Source organism: Crassostrea angulata, chromosome 6, assembly GCF_025612915.1.
Source record: "Crassostrea angulata isolate pt1a10 chromosome 6, ASM2561291v2, whole genome shotgun sequence".
NCBI classification, from domain to species: Eukaryota; Metazoa; Mollusca; class Bivalvia; order Ostreida; family Ostreidae; genus Magallana; species Magallana angulata.
Window position 1 is genome coordinate 27,750,697 of NC_069116.1, and position 23,123 is coordinate 27,773,819.

A 23,123-nucleotide genomic window follows, 5' to 3' on the forward strand; every position below is an offset into this window, starting at 1 on the left:
TTCATGACTGGTCACCCCTTTGATCTGTTTGAAAATTGACGCTATGCAGAAAGTTTCAATTTTAAAGAAATTAATTAGAAAAAAGAATATTTAAAACTTTTATGATTGTTGTTGTAGACTGAGCTAAGAAAAGCACAGGAGCATGCAGCAGAAATGAAGAGAGATGCACTCTTAAAAAAGCAGGTAGCAGAAAGGAAAAGCAAGTGAGTGGGAAAGAATTTTTTTCTTTTAAGAATATTATTTTAAGTACATTTAAAGTTTAAGTACAGATGGATTTGAGCTTTAAGATTTAGAAAAGTCACAACTATCAGTTTGATATTGTACAGTTAAATTTATCAACAAATATGAAGATGAATTCGAATACTGAAGGGTAGCTTTTTACTGAAATTTATCAGATCAGTATGTTTTACAACTCATGTAATCTTGTAGAGCTCTCAAGGACCCCAAACTTCTGAACTTTATTTTTGGTATAAACCTGGAGAATCGAGCCCATGATGGTGTGTTTGTGTACAACTGCAGTCGTCTGATCAAAATGTACGAGAAAGTTGGACCACAGATGGAGGGGGGAGTGTAAGTAGTAAACTGCTCAGAAGTTAGACTGTGTAAGGTATGGATGGGCTATGCGGGATGTAAATGGTCTGTAGTTTGATAGAGAGGTATTGTGTGTAATAGTAAATAGCTGCCATTTTATTATTTAAATGATATGTGTATGGTTTATTTGATTTTGAGGTAACAAATAGTTGACAACAAATACAATGTAGCTGATTATTAGACCTAATTTTTATGCAGTATTAGCTTTAGAAAATGCATGGCTTTCTTGAAACATGCATAGCTTCTACCCATCATTGCATACTGCTACATGTATTTTGTGGTGCCCTGTTCTGTGTTATTTTGAATTATTTGTCCCATTTAACCCAACACCTGGTTTCATTGTTTCCTTGCCTTCTTAGTGGAAAACATTTACCTGTGCGCAGGTAGGTAGTATATAATTATGATGGAAGTATAAAGGCTTTTGTTTTATTGCATAGATTCTCTCCCTTTCCATGCATGAACATGTATGTAGGTGGTTTGATTGTGAACACATTTTGTTATGCTTCTCTTAATTTGCAGATAAAATGTGGTAATTAAATCAATACCTATTTGTATTGCTTTCGTAAGATAAAAGTTTCTGGGTTTTTTGTGGATAGAGATCTTCCTCTTTAGTTTTTAGGTAAAATGTTGCAAGTTACCGTTAGTTTGTCAATTTTTTCTTTGATTCTAAGTTGCCTGAAAATTAAGAGAAACAATGACTTATTAAATGAAAAAGTTTCTATGTATAAACATTTTATCCAGTTTTAATCTCTTGAAATGAGTTTGATTTTGTCTGAGATATTTAAATATTTTATCATGATAAAGAAAGAGAGTTTCAACCAGTTATTAGATGGTTGAATAATTACCACAACGAACATAGCATGTTTTACCAATTTTTTTGTTTGCTTCAGGGTTTTTGTCAATTTATTTTTCTCATACAGGTACAGTTTACTTGGTTGGGCAATTACATAAAAGCAATTATTTTTACCTATAAGAGCTTTAGTACCTGTACATGCATGTGCAAAATTTTGGTAGAGGCTTTGCATAAGTCATTAATGGGATATCAGTTCCCTTGGACCTTTGCCATCTCTATTGATTTCTTTGGCATTTACAGATTCTGTAGCGGGGTGGTGGGTGTGGTGGATATTCCCTACCTAGTGCTGGAACCCACCCACAACAAACAAGACTTTGCTGATGCCAAGGAATACCGACACCTGCTAAAGGCCATGGGAGAACACATGGTGCAGTACTGGAAGGACATAGGCGTGGGTTAGTCTGTCTCTCTGTCTGTGATTTACTGTGGAATCCTTAATACATGTATTTGTGCAAGATGGCTCTATTTATGTGAATTTCATGGGTACTCCTTTCTTACAAAATTTACACCTCCAACGAATTTTGAAACAAAGTCTTAATTCATGGTATATAGAAGCAAATCTATACAAATTTTTTTGAAAAAATGACAGTCCACAAGAAAATGACGCCAAGGAAGTTTTACTTATTCACACAGTAGGTCATTAAATGTAGGGTCACGACACTTGACATGTTTAAGTCTATTCTTAATGACTTGCCATTTTCTATTGTATATGTAAGGTTTAGGGCATTTTGTATAAAACTGCACTGTATTTGTAATTTGTGTAATTGAACTCTGTTGTTGCAGATATAGATACACTTTTGATCTTTTATTACATTAACATATACATATATTTTGTATTGATATATATACATGTACCTTATCAAACTGTATGTTGACTCTAAAGTTTTGAAATGATTCCTTTTTGACTACCGTTAAGATTATCTACAATGGTGTAGTTTTTTTAATTAAATCTTACATACTGTGTTGATAATTTATTATTGTATCATTTTAGTTCAGCAAGGCGTTACAAAATTCTGGTAAGTATTTTCAATTCATAAATCCATAATTACACATACTATTAAGGTTTATGAAACTAGGGTTAAAGCTTTCTGATTTGGGCGTGTAAAGAATGACTATAACTGTTTTGATTGCTATGAAATATGAACATGACCTGCAGCATTTTAATTTACAGGGAGAATTTTGGTTATATATCACAAAAGTGGAAAGATCCGCCATCACAAGATTTGAAGTTTGTCAGAAAGAGGGCCATGCAAATCAATGTTACCTTACAATGTGGTAAGTTTTGAATAAGACTCCTTAGAATTTAATGAAAGAAAAAAATTGATATATCATATTCATAATCAATAGTATGATATTTGATCTAATGTGATGTTGCAAGTTGGCATAAAACTAGCATTAATCAAGTAAACATTATCGATCACAGTTTGACTATTGTTTCAGATAATTGCTTGCGGTGGCGAACTTTACCATTCTCATCCAATAATATTGGCAAAGATTTTGAGGATGACTGGGTCTGTGCAATGAATCCGGATGTTCAACACAACAAGTATGAAAATATGTTTTGAATTATGAATCTGCATTGATAAGAAAACAGATTTGAATGGTTTTATTGGTAGCAAATACTGTAGATTCCTAATTAAACGTGAGCAATAAGAATCAACATAAAATTGTGAGAGGCACACCTAGCAGGTTTTAAAATCTATTTTTTTTTTCCAGACAATTTTTGAACTTTATGAAACTAAGATAGAAATTTAGCGTTCACAATGTTTAATTTTTGCATTGTTATGCAAAATGACAGAATCTAGTACTGGCGTAAAATAAGGAATCTACAGTATTTTGTAAGTGTTGGATAGTCTGATCTAGCAAGATACTCAGAACCTCTGTATAAGGAGTATAGGAATTAGAGTAAAGCAAGTAGTTAAATGCATTTTATATTTATACCTTCGCTTTGATGGAGTAGGGTGTACTGTTTTACCCTTTCTGTGTGTCTGTAACAAATTTCTGTCACATTTTTCTCAGCAATTATTAATCGCAGGTGCTTGAAATTTTAACATGCGCCTTGTTAAGGTGTGCCATATGGTGGATTTTTTTTTTTTAAGAATTTTAATGTCAACTTCTTGTTGAATGTTGACTTTGCTTATTTTGTATATTTACATTGGAGCAGTATTCTCAGAAATCTCTAGTGAGCACTGGCTCACAAATATTTTGATTATGTTGATTGAAATTGTATACTCTCATACATGTGTTAATATTGTTATTTTCCATTAAGATGCTCAGCAATAGAACAAAAAATGAACATACCGGAGGGCATTCTGAAGAAAGAAGTCAAAACAAAGGAGCAGAAAACAAAAGACATAGAGGAGGTACGGCTTCAGATATTTAGAGATTTGTGGCCTCTGGGTTTTATTTCAACACATTTTAACTTTTTATGAGCTCTAGATTCCACATTTTCCCTATCCAATTTTTTACTGTTTTTCAAATTTATATTTTATGCATTACACTCGTCATAAAAAATTTCAGGTGTACATTAGATGTTTTAATATGAAATTTACATATATCTATACATAATGGTACACTGAGAATTAAAAAAGTAATGTGTAGACATACATGTACATGTATATTAACATGGAAACAGTTGAGTAAGTTGTTTTTTCTGTGTGTGATTTATTAATCCATCTTCTTTCTTTTTTGTAGGAGATAAAGAAAAAACAAGAACTACTTCAAAAAATGAATGTATGTACTTTTAATGCATTTTTATAAATTAATTCAATCTGTAGTGTGACACACACAAAACATTTGATTTAGATCAAAACATGGAATAAAGTAAAGTAATTGTTGGTCTATATCCTCATAGAAATCCAAGTCAGTGACTTCATCACGGCAGGCAGCTGAAATGGAAAGGAAACGACGAGAAGAAGAAGAGAGGCAACAGAGGGAAGAAGAGGAGAGGAGGAAAAAGGAGGCAGAGAAGAGGAAACGGGAAGAGAAGAGAAGGAAAGAAGAAGCAGAGAGGGAACGAGAGAGGAAGGAATGGGAGAAAAATGAGAGACTGGAGAGAGCCAGGAAAGAGCGGGAAAAGGCTGAACGCGAAAGGAAAGCCAGGGTATGCTGTACTCTTATCACTTATTGATTTTCTTTCATTGTCGTTTACATATTTCTGTGTTCACAGATGTATAAGCAGTACTATTTTCTTAAATTTATTTGTAAGTAAAACTGGGAGAATTTGGATATTATAGGAAGCAGCTGTTGCAGCAAAAAAGAGGGCAGCATCCACCCCAGCCTCAAAAACCAAGACCACAGTCAACAATTCATCTATGTCAAAAGCCATCCGATCTTCAGCAGTGTCCCAGTCATCACTGAAGAATCCCCGAGTCACACTGACTGATATAGGAGCTCAACAGGTACCTAGTGCATTTATTCTGGAATCAGCATATCACAACAGCAAACTTGCAATTATAGGTTTTCTGCAATATGAGTTATGCCTTACATTATTCATATAGACCAGTGCCTCAATAGCCAAGTTATCATAATTATGATTTTTGGCTTTTTGAAGAAAATTAATTTCAATAAGGTTTCAATTAAAAAAAGCATTTGTTCATATATTTCATGAAATTTTACATATATATATGAAGACTTGAACTTATAGTTCAATACTTTGTTTACCATGTATATGTCTTAAACAATTGCTGCAATATTTGAAGTTTTAAATTGTGTATAAACTTTGTGTTTGAACAGAATTCTAATGATAAAGAGGAAGTGAATTCCACTGGGAAGAGGAAGTCACAGATTGCCAGTGATTCTGATGAGCCAGTTAGTCCTGCCAAAAGATCCAAAGCCACATCTTCTGTGGACTCTGAAAGTGACAATGTGAACTCTAACAAACACAAGTCTGTGACGACGCAAGCTGATGACACAGAAGATGAGTCACCACCCATTAAACGTGGCCGGAGATCTGCATTCAGTAACTCCATCGCTGATACAGTAGGCATTCTATCAGTGTAGTACCAAATATCAAGATTTGAAATGTTCACAAATACTTGTAGCTTAAGGTTTAGGATCCACCAACAGGATATGAGCACAAACATACCTCAATCTTCTGTTCATCAAGATATACATAACCAATTCATTTAAATGCATGTAGAAGAGAAATCCTACAATAGGGTTAAGGTGGTCAGAAAACCACTAATGCTAAATCTACAAAATTTGGGGCAACAACCCCTCCTACACACACACCCACCCACAAAATTATATTTGAATTTTTCATGACATATCATTTAAATGAAAATACAAATGTGTGTCAAAATTGACAAAAATTGTTACTTTCCTTGTAGTCATCGTGTGACGAAGAAATGAAAGATAATGATATACATGCTCGTTTATCCTCAACAGATGCTGATAGTGACAGTAAGTGAAGCACAAATTGCTCCAAAAATGGTGGATTTGCCTTTCTTTTAATTTATCAAAATTGTGTACCTAAATTTATTAATGTATTTCAATAGGTGACATCGGGACCAAAGTAGAAGTCCAAGTCAGTAAAAAATGGTAAGTTTTAAGTCTCACATGACATTGAATTTCAACAAGTACACATTATTGGAAGTATTGGCAAAAGTACAGGAATGAGCTGGAAACGGTAGGGATCAAATTATACCCTTTTCATATAAAAAAAAAAAAAAGGTTTTAGTCTCAAAATACAAATTATGTCTGATATTGATATTTTTATATCAGTATGCTGTATTTTATTTACCAGGCACTGTCAATAAGGTAGAGCAGTTGAAATCAGTTTTGCATTTGTAATGGCCAGTAGTGATCAGTTTTGCATTTTGGTGTATAAATATTGAAGACATGAACTTGATATAAAATATGGGAACATTTTAATCAGCAAAACTGTTTTGGTTAAAATCATGTTTGTCTGTGTTGCTACATGAAATAAGCAAGCGCAAAGGTAGATAGGATTTGAAATCCCCCCCTTCCCCTAGGTATCCATCATTTTTATACAGTAAGAATATTTGGGGTCAGCTGCATGAAATTTTCACGAAAACCTGTGGTTTGATGTATTGAGAATTAAAGATATCATCCTTGTCCATTCTGATCAACAGTTTGTATTTTAATGAAAAAAAACAAACAAGCAATGGATCTGTCATTTTCAAGAAAGTTTTATAGAATTTTCTCCCTTTGTGTTAGGATGTACAAATAAATATACCGTATTTTTCAAAAATTAGGTCGATATGGTTTATTGGGCGATGGAGGTTGTTTTTAGCCAAAAAAGAAAAAAAAGAATAAATAGGTCGACTTCGAAGAATTGGTCGAAAAATTACCGCTAGTTTTAATGAATAAATGGTTTAAACCAATAACGTTATCATATGGTAGCCTTTAATCTTATTTCACAGTTTTAAACAAAAGGGAAATAAAATGCATTTCTTAAAAACATCGTCAGAAAATGTCTGAAATTGCATCAAAATTTTCAAACCAATTAATTCAGTACGGCCGGGTTAATTTAAGATCATTTTTTATTACTTCCCTGCCATGTGTACAAACTGGTGTAAACCGGGGGATAGTAACCTAGCCTGGAGGCATGACTACGGTAGCACATTTCAGAGACACCTGGCTAAGATTTCATTGAGAGTTTTATTTTGAATATACAGAAAAAACACAAATTGTTTTTTTTTATTTCTACCCGACGATATTTTCCCCCCGTATTTACCCTTTGTACGGTTCTCATTTTACTTTTACCACGCGATATCAATTTCCTGTTTATCGTAAGCACACGATCAAAATGCATGACACCATGTAATAATGATTGAAAGATGATTCAGTCAACGATCTAAGTAAGAAATGTAAGAAGAAATAATTTTATTCACATTTAATTTGTTTAAATGATAAATTACTACAGTATATTGATTAAAATCCATACGATTTTTACACAGAAATTCAAGCAGTATTATAGTAAGCACTCATGATTTTATTGGAGGGTTGCATCAATTTTTGCAAAATTTCATATCAAATTTTCCAACAAAAAAGAAACATAAATAGGGCGAAACGATGAATAGGGCGAGGTCCACGTGTCAGGAAAAAAAAGTATTGACCTAATTTCCAAAAAATACGGTACATGGTGTTCAAATAAATATCTTAGAATTATAAAATCATTATCTTTGTCATGCTGGCTCTCTTGTGCTGTCCAGTAAAAAGATATTAATTGATTAACGACAAGTAGTTAACTTACTGGACAGAGTGTGAGACGGAAAGAGATTTACTGGATGTAGTCAATTTAGAAAGGTGACATAACAAAACTGTTTCTATTTCAGGTACACGGGACGAGTAGTCAAAGTGAACCACGCTGACAACAAATGGAAAGTGAAGTTTGACAACAATCCGAGGGACAAATACGATAAATGGTGAGTCCAAGGAATTCATTATCATTGATAAAAATTCTGCTCTGAGCAGTTCAACAAAATTGTATTCACAGGACTTCACAGGCTTCTTTAAACATATTTTGTTTAATTTTAGGGCGCTATTGTAATTGTTATATATACGAGGGTTGTTCGGAAATTATTGAGACAACACGGATATTTCCATTTCTAAGTGACGAATTATGGTGAAAATTGGCATGAACATTGAAGAAACCTTAACAAATAATTAAAGAAAGGAATATTTAAAAAATGTTTAATATTTTTTTTACAACGGTAGATACACAAATCGGTGGTCGGGGTACCCGGCGCAAGCATAAACTCGGAGAATAAGAAAACTAAAACATCGTCTATCTAAGTGTCCGCAAACTTACAGCTTATCGTAAAAGAAATCAGATTATACATGTTCATTTAGCTATTTATTGTGACTAAATTTTGATCAAGTTTCACGAGTGTTTGAGTTGAAATACGGATATGGTACAGATATATTTACCAAGCAATAGGAATTTGAAAACGACAGTATATAGAAATTTGACGTCAAGGCGGCGCAGCGATTATACATCATATTGATGGAAATTTCGGAAAAGGACCTTTTAATGCCACCCCATTGCTTTAACAAAAACTATACGATGGCAAGGGATAAAGAACTTCAGTTTATCGTCTTTTTTCACTTATTGTTTAGCTAGAATTCAGACAAAGTGACTAAATATCAAGTACTTTTTACACACTAACTGATGTAAACAGTTCTAAAATATGTACACAGAATCACTGTAGGAGACATTTCACAGTAATTGGACTTTCAGTTAGAAATGACCCGATTTTTTTCACAAAAATCAAGAATGGGGGGAATATGCGAATGTTGACATCTTGAAATGTAAACAAAAGATGAAAAATGAAGAATAAATTTTAATTTCCCTTTGTTTGTTAGGTTTTTAAAACGTAGGATCAGACAGATGCGTCAAAATGACGTTGCGGTAAGTTTGCGGTTGCGCCGGGTCACTGGGCGATGGCAATTTGGTCAGTTTACCAGGAATGATCTAATCATGCTATGGACACTAATTTTTTTACATTGATAAACTCTATCCTGGTGTACGTTTTGGTGAAATTTCAAGGATCTATCTTTTTCCCCAAGGAAATAAGAGTAAATGTCTCAATAATTTCCGAACAACCCTCGTACATGTATATATATGCATGCATTCATTATTTATGAAATACTTGCAATTATGTACTTTGTAAATCACAGTCCCTTATAGTGTCAAATTTACAAGTACATGTACAATAAATTGTCAAAATGAGTTGGAAAGGAATGCATGGACCAGCTGTTTATTTTGCTTTGGTTATTTCGATACCTGTAACCAGTATTTGGTTCTGCATCCTCACAAGCTGTTGACAGGGCTCAGATATCTTTCAGAATTGTTCATGTTTTGCTTTCCTTTTGATGCACTGCAAGCAAAATTCTGTTAGCAACTATTTTTTTTTTGTAAATCAATTGTATTGAAGTAGTTTTCAATGGCAAAATTATTTAACTTGTGAACCATGCTATCAAGCATTGATTTGCAAGGACACTGTTTGCCTCCTGAAAAGTTATGGATGAGATTACAAATAAATCTCTCATTGAAAAAGTATATTATGTTATTACATATGGGTACTGGGATACATTCTTTGATTGTGATACAATGTGTATACTCTGAACAATCAAACAATGTGACTAAAAGAGAAAGGGGCAGTGGCCATTGAAAAATTAAACGTCTGTCTTTCTGTAAGGGAAACTGAAAGGTGTTGTTCAGTGCATTGTCAAACTATGTGCATTGTATATTGTACAGTTATTCATGCATTACTGTTGACACATTGAAAATATAGGCTTTTATGGTGAATCAGCAAATTTCCAAAAAAATTAATATGCCAAATTTGGTTGTTTAAAATTCACTAAACATTCACTGAAAATATAAAAAACACAGTATGCTAGCTATTCTTTATATAGCAGTACGTCTTAAAGTAGCATTACTCTAAAATATATGAAGTTCATGGCTAATGATATTTCATTCTCTTTTAGATTATTTTAAATAACTATTTAAATTTTTTTTAAGATATGATGTTTTCAATTTAATTTATTGAGAAATACATCATTGAAATCTGTAGAGCAAACATACTTGAAAATACAAAGAAAAAAGGGGTTAGTGTTCAACCCTCTGTGTTAAAAGCTAATGTAATTTAATTTTTTAGCTGCATTGACATGTAACCAGTAATTATACCCCCCGCAAACGAAGTTTGGGGGAGTATATAAGAATCACCTTGTCCGTCCGTCCGTCTGTCCGCCCGTCTGTCTGTGCAATCGTGTCCGGTCCATATCTTTCTTATGGAGAAACATTGGAAGTTCTTACTTCACACAAAGATTGCTTATGACCTAAGGGTGTGTCATGACCTTGACCCAAGGTCATTTGGGCAAGGTCAAGGTCACTGGCAGAAAAAAATACAAAATTCGTGTCCGGTCCATATCTTTCTTACGGAGAATTATTGGAAGTTCTCACTTCACACAAAGATTGCTTATGACCTAAGGGTGTGTCATGACCTTGACCCAAGGTCATTTGGGCATGGTTAAGGTCACTGGCAGAAAAAATACAAAATTCGTGTCCAGTCCATACCTTTCTCATGGAGAGTTATTGGAAGTTCTTACTTCACACAAAGATTGCTTATTACCTAAGGTATGTCATGACCTTGATCCAAGGTCATTTGGGCAAGGTCAAGGTCGTTGGGAAAATAGTGCAAAATTCGTGTCCGGTCATTATCTTTCTTATGGAGAAGCATTGAATGTTCTAACTTCACACAAATATTGCTTAGGACCAAAGGGTGGGTCATGACCTTGACCCAAGGTCATTTGGGCATGGTTAAGGTCACTGGCAGAAAAAGTGCAAAATTTATGTCCGGTCATTGTCTTTCTTAGGGAGAAGCTTTGAATGTTCTTACTTCACACAAATATTGCTTATGACCAACAGTTCTAAAAAAAAATAGAGCAGTTGTTATTTATAGAAAATGGACGGTGAAATAAATTCATCCAATATTTCCTATAATTGGAAAAATACACGCATTATGATTTTTATCTTAGCGGGGGGTATCAATTGTGAGCTTGCTCACAGTACCTCTAGTTTTAAATTAGCAGATTAATTACACTAAGTATTGTTTTGGATTATGCCCAGTAATAAGTTTGAATATGATGAAGAATAAAAAATTCTGCATATTTTCTTTATTGACCTTTTTGCACTTCAAACTAGCTAAATTTTTCAAAAGTAACCATCTAATTTGAAATACAGGTTTTCTGAATATCAAATTTAATTTGATAAGTCTTACACAGTTTGATTAGTTATCTCCTCAGTATTTAAAAGGCAAAATAAAATATGGGGGTTAGTGATATACCCAGTAGTTTTTAAGAAAGAGGGCTCAAAGGTAAAATTCTGTATAAAAAAAAAGTTGCCGGGGTGGATCATCAGATTAAACTAGACACAAAGTGTGGAGTTTGATATGATGATCTGTGCCTGGCAACTACACCTGATCTGACTCTTTGGATCAAGTTTCTTTTATGATGATATATTTATTATGATTTAAAGGTAAAGAAAACAAAGATGTTTTTGTTTAATCAATTCTAAATTGTTCAACTTTTGAACTAAATGATCTTTTCATCTTTTAATTAATGAACTCTTTTAAAAAAAAAAAACCAGACATTATTTATTGTGTACTTCATCATAAGTTTCAGAGAGTAGCAAACCACAGTGTGGTGATCTGGAAAATTGGGTCAAAATTAACAGCAATAACAAGAAAGGAAAATTGATGGTTATATAATAAATTAAAATGATATTAATTTTTAAGAAAATGATCATGTGCACAGTGGACTTAAAATGTGACAAGTGGGACACATTCATTTACATACCTGTTAACCCTTCTGCATTGTGCGGGAGACTCCCATAAAACGGCTTAAAAATCTTAAATTTCCCGCATCCAGCCAATTTCTTGTGCGGGAGACTAAATTCTCCCACTAACGTATATGTCTTCCCATAAACCCCCAGCCACTACTAAATCTTTACATGCAAATTTCAACAACCACTGAGGGTTTTTCTGTGATTTTGGCCTCAAACCGTTATAACACTTTTAATAAAAAGTGACACCATTTGCTTCTTGTATTATACCATGCAAACTAATAATGGTTAATTTTCTGAATATTGCAACACAAATTGTAATTACAAACTGGCAGTCATAGAAATGATCAAATGTAAAATGATTGCAAATGCATTACAATTGTAAAATAAGGTATCTAACATACCGGTATATTATTTGTATATTTGCATTTCTTGAGAAAAAAACGTTGTTTACGCAAAATCTCCCCTTTAGCCAAGTTAGTAAGGGGAGATTTTTCCCACATAGCAGCTTTGAATGGTTAACAGGTATGATTTAGAAAAAAATCAGATCAGCAATTCTCATCCCTGAGAAATGTAAGAGGCAGTGTTTAAGGCAATCAAATGGAAAAAAAAAAAACATCATCACAGTAATCATACAGTGAGTTCTTTGTACTTAATTTTCAATGTTCTAGTTGCACTAGTTGATTTCACACTGTCACAAGACCTCCACTTGATCAGCCCAACCTATTGGGATTTCTGCCAGATTTGTCAGGTTCTGTTTAATATAAGCAACGGGGCACATTCTGTATACTGAAAAATTCTATATCTTCTGTTTCTGTGATTTACTGCGCCTCATGTCCAGGACTGCCCACCGTTGGTTTTTTTTTTTCCCAATAAATTTCTTTTTCTTTAGTATTTTTAGATGGACTTTTATATGGATTTTGTACATCATGTATCTTATTAATTTTGTTTCATTTGTGTCAAAAGCTTTTGATATACTAAAAATCAATAGATATTAGCTTGCTTGTGAATTACATACAGTAGTTGTTCAACATAAATTTAAAAATATGCAGGGGTTTCTTCCCTTTCATCAGTGAGTCACCTCTAAACAAAATTCCTGTCCCGTCACTGTAACTTCTTGTTATAAGTGAAAGACTGCCACCATGACAGGTTAACAGTAATTCCATTACCATCTTGATAAGACCTTTTCCAGCTCTACTCTCTTTGTGACATTAGTCCTAAGCTGTAGAGTTTGTATACAGTGAACTACACCGGTGACATCATCAGATAGCATTATACCGTTAGACCGGTCCCTCTCAAGACCCGCTGGGGTCAGTCATCCCTCCACCCAGTCCTTTGTGTCTATTGTCAGACGACTTCTTGACGCTTTCATTTCTCAGCTTGATGCTGACATTTAAATGTACGCTCATCACCGCTTTCTACATAGCGGACCACCTCTTGGTCATTTAAATGGAGAAACGTACAAATTAGACAGGAATGTCCCCTGGATTTGATTAAAGTGCCATAATGCCTGCACTTTTTCTTTGAAAGAAAACTTGATCAGGAGGCCTTTCACCTACCAGGCCAACATAATTTCCATTTCATAGATGCCACTTCTTGCATTGCCTGCTATATTCCCCCACCTCCACCTCAATTTATTTTTCAAATCTTTATAATACCGGTAGTTGATTTGCATTAAACAGAATAAAGTTTTATTATCAGAATGTATCGATGTGTCAGGAAATCCTTGATTAGTCCATTCTTCCTTTTTCTGTTTTTTCCCCCTACACAGTTAATCAAACTTTGCCTTCATTACCGTTGAATGTTTTCACACCAAGCTTGTGAATATTGTGTGTCTCTTTCCAAATTATCCCTGACAGCTGTTTCGATTCTCGAATCCTCAGTCCTCCAGAATTATGACCAGATAATCCATTTTTTGATTGACACCTTGCCTCCAGATAGATACTGAGATCTCTTGTGAATTCTCCTAAGAATTATTTTCTTTCGGGACATGAAATATGTTTGACTAGGGGCAAGAAGTGAGAGATGTTTTTCTTTTGGAGATGTTCCTACACCTAACTTGTAAAATTTAGCTGCTTGCGTATCAGAGGATGTGTTTTCCTTATTATTGTTTGGGCTAGATCTGGCGAGAATTTCATGCATTTTCGCCGCTTCTGACACAACTCCTCGGCAAATGGGAATAAAGAGTTTATTTCTTTGCGAAAGTGATTAAAAATTTACGAGTACCATCCACAGACGAGTTGTAAATTTTAACCAATTGTAAGCAATATAATTTTATGTCTATGTGAAACAATTAGCACTGTCCCCTATGTGTAATTTGCTGATATTAGCAAATGCTGAAGGATTTTATTTAGAAACGTACTTCATAATGCTTCAAATCTCTGTTGGGACCTGGCACTATTATTTCGCTGTAGGATAATGTTATTTATTGCAACAAAAAACTACTGTTCGGGAGAGAGTGAGGGATGGAATATCCATTTTTGTTCTGTCTGATCCGCGTACTGGGCTACTGAAACTGGATGTGTCACAGTGTCATGCCAAATACTCATCATGTTTCTTGACAGTAATATTGGGACAAGAATATTGTTTTTCTTTAAATTGCATAATGACACACAGTTATTCATGGTACATTTGTTTAAAAGTACTCCAAGTTATATTCAATCTCAAAAAATTCTGACCCTTAAAGACTCTTCTGTGTCAATCTTTAAACATTCATTTATTCAACTTTATGAGAATACTTATTCAGAGTTGTGTTGACCTTTGATTGTTCATTTGTTTCAATGTAACTATACTTTGAATGGGTTTCGATTTATTTTTTGGGCAATTCATGAATTATAAAGTAATGAATAAAGGGTACTCTTGGAATCTGCTCTGATCAAAAGATAACTTTCGGACCTGATTAAGCTCCCCTGCTGAAGGGGGAAGCGTTTGATCTGGGCTTTGTTGATGAGCCAGTGCGGTCATTGATACTGACTCTGGGGCTGAAGTGATTGGTAGCAAAGTGATCGTCTCCTCCAACGGGAGTATCACATGACACCAGGACCAAGCTCTGTGGTCATTTGATGAGACAAAATTGCACCCATGTCTCGACACTGATGAAATTTTAATCAGATGTTTCATACTTTTTTCTCTTGCACATACAAATGCATTTGCCCTCAGTTGGGGATTTGGTTGTCTTTTGTCTTTTTGTTGCTCTGTTTTCTGTGTTTCCATCTCAGACTTTTCATTGAATCAGTAAATAATTTTTGATTTTATTTGCATTTTGATTTTTTTTTTAATTTAAAAGTAAAACTATAAAGTAATTATTTATCAAAATACAAAAATATTAAAACAAGTGTTCATTGTATTTCTTAACATATTGAAAGTCGGGTTTCAGAGATCATTTTTCAAAAAATAACTTTGTCTTATTGCATAAGAATGCATAACTACTTGTAGTCTTGTATAGAATTATGTTTCTTCATCATTTTCACAAGAAAATAAGATGCCTATCAAGTTCATAGTCCACTGATGTGCTCCAATTTGGTTTTTAATCTGCATAGACATTTGAGACATCTTATTGAAATCTAATTTAGGGAATGCCAATATTTTGAAATAGTAGTAGTTAATGTTTAAAGGTGTGTAAATTGTGATCTGCTAGCCACCTCTCAGTGATTAAGGATCGTTATATCAGTAATATCAATCACTGATGGATACAGCTTATGAAAAATATTAATATCTGCGTGACGTACCCATAACTTTTCATCATTCCCTCCGTAATATACCTGGTCAACAGTAATGTCAGCCTGGAGGTGACAAATTACAATATTTGGAATCTGTTTGAAAATATTGATATCACCTTGGAACAAAAGGTGAGCAGGCCAGAGATTACGGCACCGGTGTCAGATGCCATACACCTCGGCCATCAATCAGTGATGTGTGGCCACGTGTGCCATACCCAGAATTAGCCAGGGTAGGTCACAATTATCACCCCACCATCAATATGCTGTTCAGCTCCTGATCTGTACATCGGCATTCCTGGCCTATCGGGGGAGGCGGCCCTGTAATGATAATAAACCAAATTGCTAATATGCGGTGTATATAATGAGGTGATTATAAAGGGGGTTGTAGAGGAGACCCCTTGGGGGGATAATCCCTACCCCTTTTGTAAGTTGCCGTACTTTGTATGGGGACAGCATTGACCACAGATTAGGAAAGCCGTATATTCTCCTGGCAGGGTTTCTGGGCCTCCTTGTTTGTCTGACCCCCAGATTTGGACTGTTTTGTGGGGACCGGGGTGTCGATGGGGACAGCCAAGCTGAGTCAGGAGTGATGTTTTCTCCACCAGGTCATATCTGTGGCACGTTCCAGAGACACTCTAAAGAACTTAATTAAGTTGTGTTGGCTCCACTTTCCTTTCAATGAGGTGGTGTATTAGTGTTTATCTTCTGCATTGTGGAGTATTGCAGGTTGCCTTGCTGTCTTTGTTGAACAGAGTAGGGGACCATATTGTCCTGTTTCATTAGCCTTGTCAAGCTCTTCAACTTTAAACCACAAAACATGAGTAAAAGGAAATATAAGGAAAAAGTCAAATAATCTACACAAGTCTCTAAAATACAACCATTCTATATCACAATACAAATGAATAATACTACAAGGGAAAAACAATTTTTATTCTGTGGACACACATGATAATTCATTACTTTTGTCTTATTTTTTTAGGTTTGACAAAAGTAGTACAGATATTAAACTTCTTGTGAGTATGTTAGTTATTTTAGATTTTGTGAAGACATATGTTGTTTGTTTTCAAAAGATTATATTTTTTATGAATACATTGTACGATTTTTTTCTGTTTTAATTTTTACTTTAAAAACTCAGTATAAAACCACATGTGAAATGTTATTATAACTGATCTTGATTTTTCTTTCCTCAAAAAAAGAACGGTCACCCTCCTTCAGAGTCGACCAATCATGTCCAAGCATCTCCTGCTTCCTCGCAAGACACAGCAGCGGAGACGCCTTCTTCGTCAACGGCAACTACTGCAGTGGCAACCTCATCTGATCAGGTGACGGAGGAAATCGCCAACGGTTACAGGTTAGATTACTCCAGCCATTGTCCTCCTCTTGTACTCTGGTGTAGACACGAAAGCTCTAAAATATCTACAGATCGTGAATGAATCAAATGCAGGTTATGTGCAAAACAATAACAGGAGTAGAATATCTACCACACATCAGTGAATCTGATACTAGAAACTCTGTAAACAAAGAGAGGACACAAGTATCAAGAAATTGATAAGCTAAATCAGATACCACATATTTAGGAATGAAGGTCAATGCCGTTTTTTTTTCCTGACGTCAAAAGTACATGTATCACCATATTAATTACACAGCATATTTTAACTTTTTTCAAAAAAAAAATGTGGGTGAAATAGGATAGCAAACTAGATTGCACTTTTTAGCTCACCTGAGCTGAAAGCTCAAGTGAGCTATTCTGATCACATTTTGTCTGTCGTCCGTCTGTCTGTCCGTCCATCTGTCCGTAAACTTTTCACATTTTCAACATCTTCTCAAGAACTACTGGGCCAATTTCAACCAAACTTGGCACAAATCATCCTTAGGCAAAGGGGATTCAAAGTTGTGAAAATTAAGGGCCACACTCGTTTTTAAGGGGAGATAATTAAAAATTAATGAAAAATTTCGAGAAATTTTCAAAAATCTTCTTCTCAAGAACCAAAAAGCCAGGAAAGCTGAAACTTGTGTGGAAGCATTCTCAGGTAGTGTAGATTCAAAGTTGTGAAATTCATGACCCCCGGGGGTAGGGTGGGGCCACAATGGGGGGTCAAAGTTTTACATAGGAATATATAGAGTAAATCTTTAAAATTCTTCTTCTCAGAAACTAATCAGCCAGGAAAGCTGAAATTTGTGTGGAAGCATCCTCAGGTAGTGTAGATTCAAAGTTGTGAAATTCATGATCCCTGGGGGTAGGGTGGGGCCACAATGGGGCGTCGAAGTTTTACATAGGAATATATAGAGTAAATCTTTAAAAATCTTCTTCTCAGAAACTAATCAGCCAGAAAAGCTGAAACTTGTGTGGAAGCATCCTCAGGTAGTGTAGATTCGAAGTTGTGAAAATCATGTACCCACGGGGTAGGGTGGGGCCACAATGGGGGGTCGAAGTTTTACATAGGAATATATTGAGTAAATCTTTAAAAATCTTCTTCTCAGAAACTAATCAGTCAGGAAAGCTGAAACTTGTGTGGAAGCATCCTCAGGTAGTGTAGATTCAAAGTTGTGAAAATCATGACCCCCGGGGGTAGGGTGGGGCCACAATGGGGGGTCGAAGTTTTACATAGGAATATATTGAGTAAATCTTTAAAAATCTTCTTCTCAGAAACTAATCAGCCAGAAAAGCTGAAACTTGTGTGGAAGCATCCTCAGGTAGTGTAGATTCAAAGTTGTGAAAATCATGTTCCCCGGGGGTAGGGTGGGGCCACAATGGGGTGGTCGAAGTTTTACATAGGAATATATTGAGTAAATCTTTGAAAATCCTCTTCTCAGAAACTAATCAGCCAGGAAAGCTGAAACTTGTGTGGAAGCATCCTCAGGTAGTGTAGATTCAAAGTTGTGAAAATCATGTTCCCCGGGGGTAGGGTGGGGCCACAATGGGGTGGTCGAAGTTTTACATAGGAATATATTGAGTAAATCTTTAAAAATCTTCTTCTCAGAAACTAATCAGCCAGGAAAGCTGAAACTTGTGTGGAAGTATCATCAGGTAGTGCAGATTCAAAGTTGTGAAAATCATGACCCCCGGGGGTAGGGTGGGGCAACAATGGGGTGGTCGAAGTTTTACATAGGTATATATAGAGTAAATATTTAAAAATTCTCTCAGAAACTAATCAGCCAGGAAAGCTGAAACTTGTGAGGAAGCATCCCCAGGTAGTGTAGATTCAAAGTTGTGAATATCATGACCCCCAGGGTTAGGGTGGGGCTACAATGGGGGTTCGAAGTTTTACATAGGAATTTATATACATAGAGTAAATCTTTAAAATCTTCTTCTCAGAAACTAATTAGCCAGGAAAGCTGAAACTTATGTGGAAGCATCCTCAGGTAGTGCAGATTCAAAGTTGTGAAAATCATGATCCCTGGGGGTAGGGTGGGGGACAATGGAGGGTCGAAGTTTTACAAAGGAATATATAGAGTAAATCTTTAAAATTCTTCTTCTCAGAAACTAATCAGCCAGGAAAGCTGAAACTTGTGTGGAAGTATCCTCAGGTAGTGCAGATTCAAAATTGTGAAAATCATGACCCCTGGGGGTAGGGTGGGGCCACAACGGGGGTTGAAGTTTTACATAGGAATATATAGAGTAAATCTTTGAAAATCTTCTTCTCAGAAACCAATCAGCCAGGAAAGCTGAAACTCGTGTGGAAGCATCCTCAGGCAGTGTAGATTCAAAGTTGTGAAAATCATGATCCCAAGGGGTAGGGTGGGGCCACAATGGGGGGGTCGAAGTTTTACATAGGAATATATAGAGTAAATATTTAAAAATCTTCTTCTCAGAAACTAATCAGCCAGGAAAGCTGAAACTTGTGTGGAAGTATCATCAGGTAGTGCAGATTCAAAGTTGTGAAAATCATGATCCCTGGGGGTAGGGTGGGGGCCACAATGGGGGGGGGGGTCGAAGTTTTACATAGGAATATATAGAGTAAATATTTAAAAATCTTCTCAGAAACTAATCAGCCAGGAAAGCTGAAACTTGTGTGGAAGTATCCTCAGGCAGTGTAGATTCAAAGTTGTGAAAATCATGACCCCCGGGGGTAGGGTGGGGCCACGATGGGGGGTCGAAGTTTTACATAGGAATATATAGAGTAAATATTTAAAAATCTTCTCAGAAACTAATCAGCCAGGAAAGCTGAAACTCGTGTCGAAGCATCCTCAGGCAGTGTAGATTCAAAGTTGTGAAAACATGATCCCTGGGGGTAGGGTGAGCCCACATTGGGGGGGGGGGTGTTAAAGTTTTACATAGGAATATATAGAGTCAATCTTTTAAAATCTTCTTCTCAGAAACTAATCAGCCAGCTGATTCTTTATAATTGTTAAGACTTTGGCTCCAGGACAATTCTTTGGCCTCACAAGAAGGTTCAGAGTTTGATGTAGCTTAATATCCCATATATAAACAATTGTAAGGGATCTTTTTGAGGACTGCAATACTTAACATGTGATATGACTATAAAATCATCATGTTAGAAAAGGGACTAATGATTATAAACATAAGAATATCCAGGTGGAAAAAATGGATTTTATTTATACAGGATCTACATGTATTAATTGTACATTGTCCAGATTGTTTGTATTATGACTCCATTAAGCTGATTTTATCATACCTATTGTTCCTCAGGTGAGCGATGTGGCCACTGGGCCTCTTGTTAAGTTTTATGTTGCGTGGAAACATTTTCTGTATCATCATATATAAATGATAAATTAGATGGGGTTGCTTACAAAATAAGTTTTAACCTTGAAGGAAGAATAATGACTTTTCTAAGATACTTAGTTTTCTTTTCTTTTTTTTTTGCACAAGTTCCTAATGATATGTAAAGACAAATTAAGTAAGAATGAATGTGTGTAATGTTCTAAACAATATAGCAAGGGTAAAATATCTACTGCACATCATGAATGAAGCATAACTCATGAATTAATCTGATGCTGATCATATTCCAAATGTGTCCCAAACTGGAGAATCTTAAAAGTTTAAATTAGTTTAATCAATTTGAACAACAGAGATGTAAAACTTATTACCTTATATGTTTTGACATTGATCATATTCAATCTATGAATTTTATAAGTTATACAATTCATGTGGTCTAGCTCAGCTAGATGAAATGCATTAATATATCGTAATTTGAAAGGGATATTTGTTTTGTGTCAAATGGCAAGAATATCAATTCGCGATCACCAATTTTTTGTTAACTTTTCCTATAGTTCAAAACTTCTAAAAAATGAAAGCGAGATTTTAAAATCTGCGAGGGTTGCTTCTCGCGATTTTAGGCGGATATTAATTCTTCGCGTTTAATTAGGAATCTACAGTATATGCAAACTTGGGAGGGAGTGATCATGGATACATATTGTGGTTAAATTTTTTTGATGTCTTTAGATTTTGATGAAGCAGGTATCATAAGATGTTTTATACCGAGTTGCGACTGTTGTAGGACCTGTTTGCGATACTTCCTGCCGCCACAGTGGGTGATGGATAAAGACACCATTACTACCATGACTCCGCAAGAACTCGCCAACTTCCCATTGGATGATTTCTTTGACCATTATGAGAAAGGACTGCGTAAAGTAAGAGTTTCTATAATTATAATGTTGTGTATGGTTATAGATTGGTGACATTATATCTGTTTTAATAAGGAAAATGGAAAAGAACATGTTAGAATTTCATACATCAATAAATCTTGTAGATCACAGCATTATTTACTTTGATATGAATATGATCTTCCAATATTTTTCATTGTATGCATGATTTTTGTGTAGACTTTTTTTTTCATTTTGGAGAGTTGCAAGTGTGAAAAAAAAAATCATGAAAATAAATATTAATGAAACACAATACATGTAAGTTATTTATAGATTGTTGCAAATATTTTCATAACAATCTTATGAAAATGCCTTGGATGCTGAGGGGTTGAGATTGATTACTTGTAGTTGGTCGGGAACTTCCAAACAGAGGCAGCTCAGAAAAAGCAGGAGAGTGAGGCAGCTGTGTCCAAACTATCATCTGTCCGCAAGCTCATCGCCAAGCTCCTCAAGTCAATCAATGAGGTAATGCTAGACCTACTGAAGACGAAAAGGGGGGGGTGTACACAAAAATATCCTGAAGCAAAAAAGGGACTAGAATGTTTTATAATTGTAATGTTAAAAGGCTTTTGGATAAAAGAGTATTCATGAAAGAAATCCAGAGATAATATGGAACCAACTTTCTACATTAGTCATTTTTTGGGCATGTGAAGGTGACACATTGAGGTCTAAAACTTTACTTATATACCGGGTATTGAAAAATATTTTTTTTTGAAAGTGTTTCACCAGTATAAAGAATAGAAGGATTTTTTATGGCTTACGGCCATCTAGTTGCCGGATAATCTTTACGGCAAAGAGTTCAGTTATCTGAACATGCGCGACAAAAAATAGTTCTATTCGAATGTTGCAAAGTTAACTGTTTGTTGTTCATAATAAATATCTTTAAGCAAGATTATATTTTCCATATGTTATTATCACTTATGTTATTGTAACCAATATGAATTGACTTTATTTAAATAAGCTCGATATCTAACGCGAATGAATATTAACTGCAGTGTTTTTGCATAGAGGTATAGGCCCCTGCTATGCATCACACAGTGCCGCCATGCTTTCCACTATGCATACTTGCATGTATTATAAGCAAAAAATCTTTTCCCAATTATTTCAGATCCTAACAGTGATAAGTAAATGTAAAGTAGTCGTTATTTCGTTAAATTTTCATGAAAACGTTTGCACCCGCAGAGTGCGTCGCTAACTTCGATCGACATCGAACTCAGCAAGGGGGAAAGTGTTTAACGGTTAAAGAACTGAACTTATGATTGAGATATATTGAAACTGGGATTATAAATCGGTAATAGATGCATAAATAGAGGGGCAATTACTACTTGTTTTAATATAATGTGCCTTCTTCGACACCTCCGCCATTATCGAATGTTGGGGATTTTCCAAGATCTAAAAATAGCACAATATTCCCTCGATGGAGTTACCTTGGTTGTGCTATGATTGAACTGTTTATTTGTCGTAAAAATATTGGAAACTTGAGACCAAATGTACTCAAATAAGAAAACAATATACAGTTAAGCTTGATTGCAAGTCATATACGGAAGCGATGTCACAACACAGACATCGTATAGTATGCCTCTGAAAATGACTGTGTACACAAGACTGACTGCAAAGTTATAGTGCAGTAATTAATTTTAATTAAATTTGGTGTGAAAACAAGTTTGCTGTAATAAGTTCTGTCTGTTTCTTGCCCCCCCCCCCCCCTTCCAAAGAGTTTATCTCTGTACAAAGGGGAAAAAATAAAACAGAAGGTGTTAGAACTGCCTTGTGAATCTGTATTCTTATAAAAGCTTGTGAAGGTCAGCCTCTTAAGAAGGTAGAAAAAACCCAGAAAAATATGAATAAATATACATTTATGAAATACAAATAAAATGGAATAATACTTGTTGGTTTAGATTTCATGAGAATTCATATTAATTATAGTACATAACGTGCATTACATTTCATCATTTGGTTATATTATTTTTACGCACTGATTTCGCGCTGGCTGTGGCGCTGTTACCTTGCACCGTGCACCAACTCTCGCGCAAGTTCATAGTGC

The 23,123-nt window shown here is 35.1% G+C and overlaps 1 protein-coding gene across 1 annotated transcript in view; it reads left to right on the forward strand.

The window, feature by feature from the left end:
- LOC128187856 (ATPase MORC2-like) overlaps positions 1-23,123 on the forward strand; it is a 36,164-nt gene that overhangs the window by 6,045 nt on the left and 6,996 nt on the right. Inside the window, exons 11-28 of the mRNA XM_052858502.1 lie at positions 118-203; positions 430-570; positions 1,685-1,839; positions 2,436-2,460; positions 2,616-2,719; positions 2,885-2,990; positions 3,714-3,807; positions 4,139-4,177; positions 4,299-4,547; positions 4,681-4,845; positions 5,180-5,425; positions 5,776-5,848; positions 5,944-5,986; positions 7,747-7,836; positions 16,455-16,488; positions 16,672-16,826; positions 20,935-21,067; positions 21,428-21,544. Coding sequence (XP_052714462.1) covers positions 118-203; positions 430-570; positions 1,685-1,839; positions 2,436-2,460; positions 2,616-2,719; positions 2,885-2,990; positions 3,714-3,807; positions 4,139-4,177; positions 4,299-4,547; positions 4,681-4,845; positions 5,180-5,425; positions 5,776-5,848; positions 5,944-5,986; positions 7,747-7,836; positions 16,455-16,488; positions 16,672-16,826; positions 20,935-21,067; positions 21,428-21,544 — 2,055 coding nt within the window. The remainder of the gene's footprint in view (positions 1-117; positions 204-429; positions 571-1,684; positions 1,840-2,435; positions 2,461-2,615; positions 2,720-2,884; positions 2,991-3,713; positions 3,808-4,138; positions 4,178-4,298; positions 4,548-4,680; positions 4,846-5,179; positions 5,426-5,775; positions 5,849-5,943; positions 5,987-7,746; positions 7,837-16,454; positions 16,489-16,671; positions 16,827-20,934; positions 21,068-21,427; positions 21,545-23,123) is intronic.